At 50.9% G+C, this 1,497-nt stretch overlaps 1 protein-coding gene across 1 annotated transcript; it reads left to right on the top strand.

The window, feature by feature from the left end:
• The first annotated feature begins 442 nt into the window (after positions 1-442).
• On the top strand, positions 443-1,203 carry LOC123175594 (16.9 kDa class I heat shock protein 1-like). Its single transcript, XM_044590241.1, has one exon. The coding sequence runs from the start codon at positions 552-554 to the stop codon at positions 1,005-1,007; it is 456 nt and encodes a 151-aa protein (XP_044446176.1). The 5' UTR covers positions 443-551; the 3' UTR covers positions 1,008-1,203.
• The last annotated feature ends 294 nt before the right edge of the window (positions 1,204-1,497 follow it).

The raw sequence follows: 1,497 nt of genomic DNA, 5'->3' as shown, positions 1-1,497 counted from the left end.
GCTTAAGTTAAACCTGGACAAAAGATTTGACTCTATCTCATATCAGGCTCACTAAAAAGTCATGTAACTGGATCGTAGCTTTGGTCTCAGCTCTTCTCGGTTAGTCTCAGCTCGGTGCGAGTCGTATGCTCGGTGCGCTCATGAGTCATCTCGAGTTCTCAATGTCGTTTTCTAGAAAAGGCCCCATCACATTCCAGAGTAGTCGCCGGGGTGCTGGATCCGTAGAGAGAAAAATAATGGAGAAGGCCCACTAACATCAAAGAAGGAGAGTATTCTAGAACACGGTGGCACCTTCATGGGCCGAAAATAGAAACAAGGAGAAGCTCATGGAGCCGAGCTGAAAAGCGAAACATATCCAAGCGCCCATCGATTGCAGAGTACTCGAGATGCTTCAAGAGCAGCACCTGCGACGCTATAAGTACCTGAGCCTCAGTCCCATCGGTCTCCATCCCAACTCAAATCAGTGTCAAGCAAAAGTAGACGACATCCTATTCCTACCTACGATCCACAGAATTTTCCGAGCGCACAAGCCGAAGCAATCAGCACCGACCATGTCGATCGTGAGGCGGAGCAACGTGTTCAACCCCTTTGCCGACCTTTGGGCGGACCCCTTCGACACCTTCCGCTCCATCGTCCCGGCGATCTCAGGCGGCAACAGCGAGACGGCGGCATTCGCCAACGCCCGCGTGGACTGGAAGGAGAGCCCCGAGGCGCACGTCTTCAAGGCAGATCTTCCAGGGGTGAAAAAGGAGGAGGTCAAGGTGGAACTGGAGGACGGCAACGTGCTCGTCGTCAGCGGCGAGCGCACAAAAGAGAAGGAGGACAAGAACGACAAGTGGCACCGCGTGGAGCGCAGCAGCGGCAAGTTCGTGCGGCGTTTCCGGCTGCCGGAGGACGCCAAGGTGGAGGAGGTCAAGGCCGGGCTGGAGAACGGCGTGCTCACCGTCACCGTGCCCAAGGCCGAGGTCAAGAAGCCCGAGGTGAAGGCCATCGAGATCTCCGGCTGAGTGCATGCGTTTGGACGTATGCTCATTCAGGTTGGAGCCAATTTGGTTGATGTGTGTGCGAGTTCTTGCGAGTCTGATGAGACATCTCTGTATTGTGTTTCTTTCCCCAGTGTTTTCTGTACTTGTGTAATCGGCTAATCGCCAACAGATTCGGCGATGAATAAATGAGAAATAAATTGTTCTGATTTTGAGTGCAGTGCAGATTTTGCGTACACAAAATTTGACCCTTTTTTGCTTGCAGTTGGGATGGATACACTGACAGGCTTTCTTCTACAGAAACATCGGTACACTGAATGTCTTCTGTCTCACATTCAGCTTTCATAATCGTGGGTCTACAATGATTCTGTGACTTCTATTCTGCCTCACCTTCAGTTTTCTTTGTTCTTCTTTGAGAAATACATTCAGTGTTCATTAATCAGTTATTTCTAGGACAGAAAGAGAGCAGAGACATGCCATCAGAAGCCTCTTAGATTTGAAGCCTCCCAGTGCG

This window comes from Triticum aestivum, unplaced genomic scaffold, assembly GCF_018294505.1.
Source record: "Triticum aestivum cultivar Chinese Spring unplaced genomic scaffold, IWGSC CS RefSeq v2.1 scaffold171609, whole genome shotgun sequence".
Lineage (NCBI taxonomy): Eukaryota > Viridiplantae > Streptophyta > Magnoliopsida > Poales > Poaceae > Triticum > Triticum aestivum.
This window is presented reverse-complemented; position numbering and strand designations above follow the sequence as displayed.

What these genes read in the sequence shown, in the direction of transcription:
- LOC123175594 (XM_044590241.1), top strand. Translation starts at nt 552, where the DNA reads ATGTCGATCGTGAGGCGGAGCAACGTGTTCAACCCCTTTGCCGACCTT.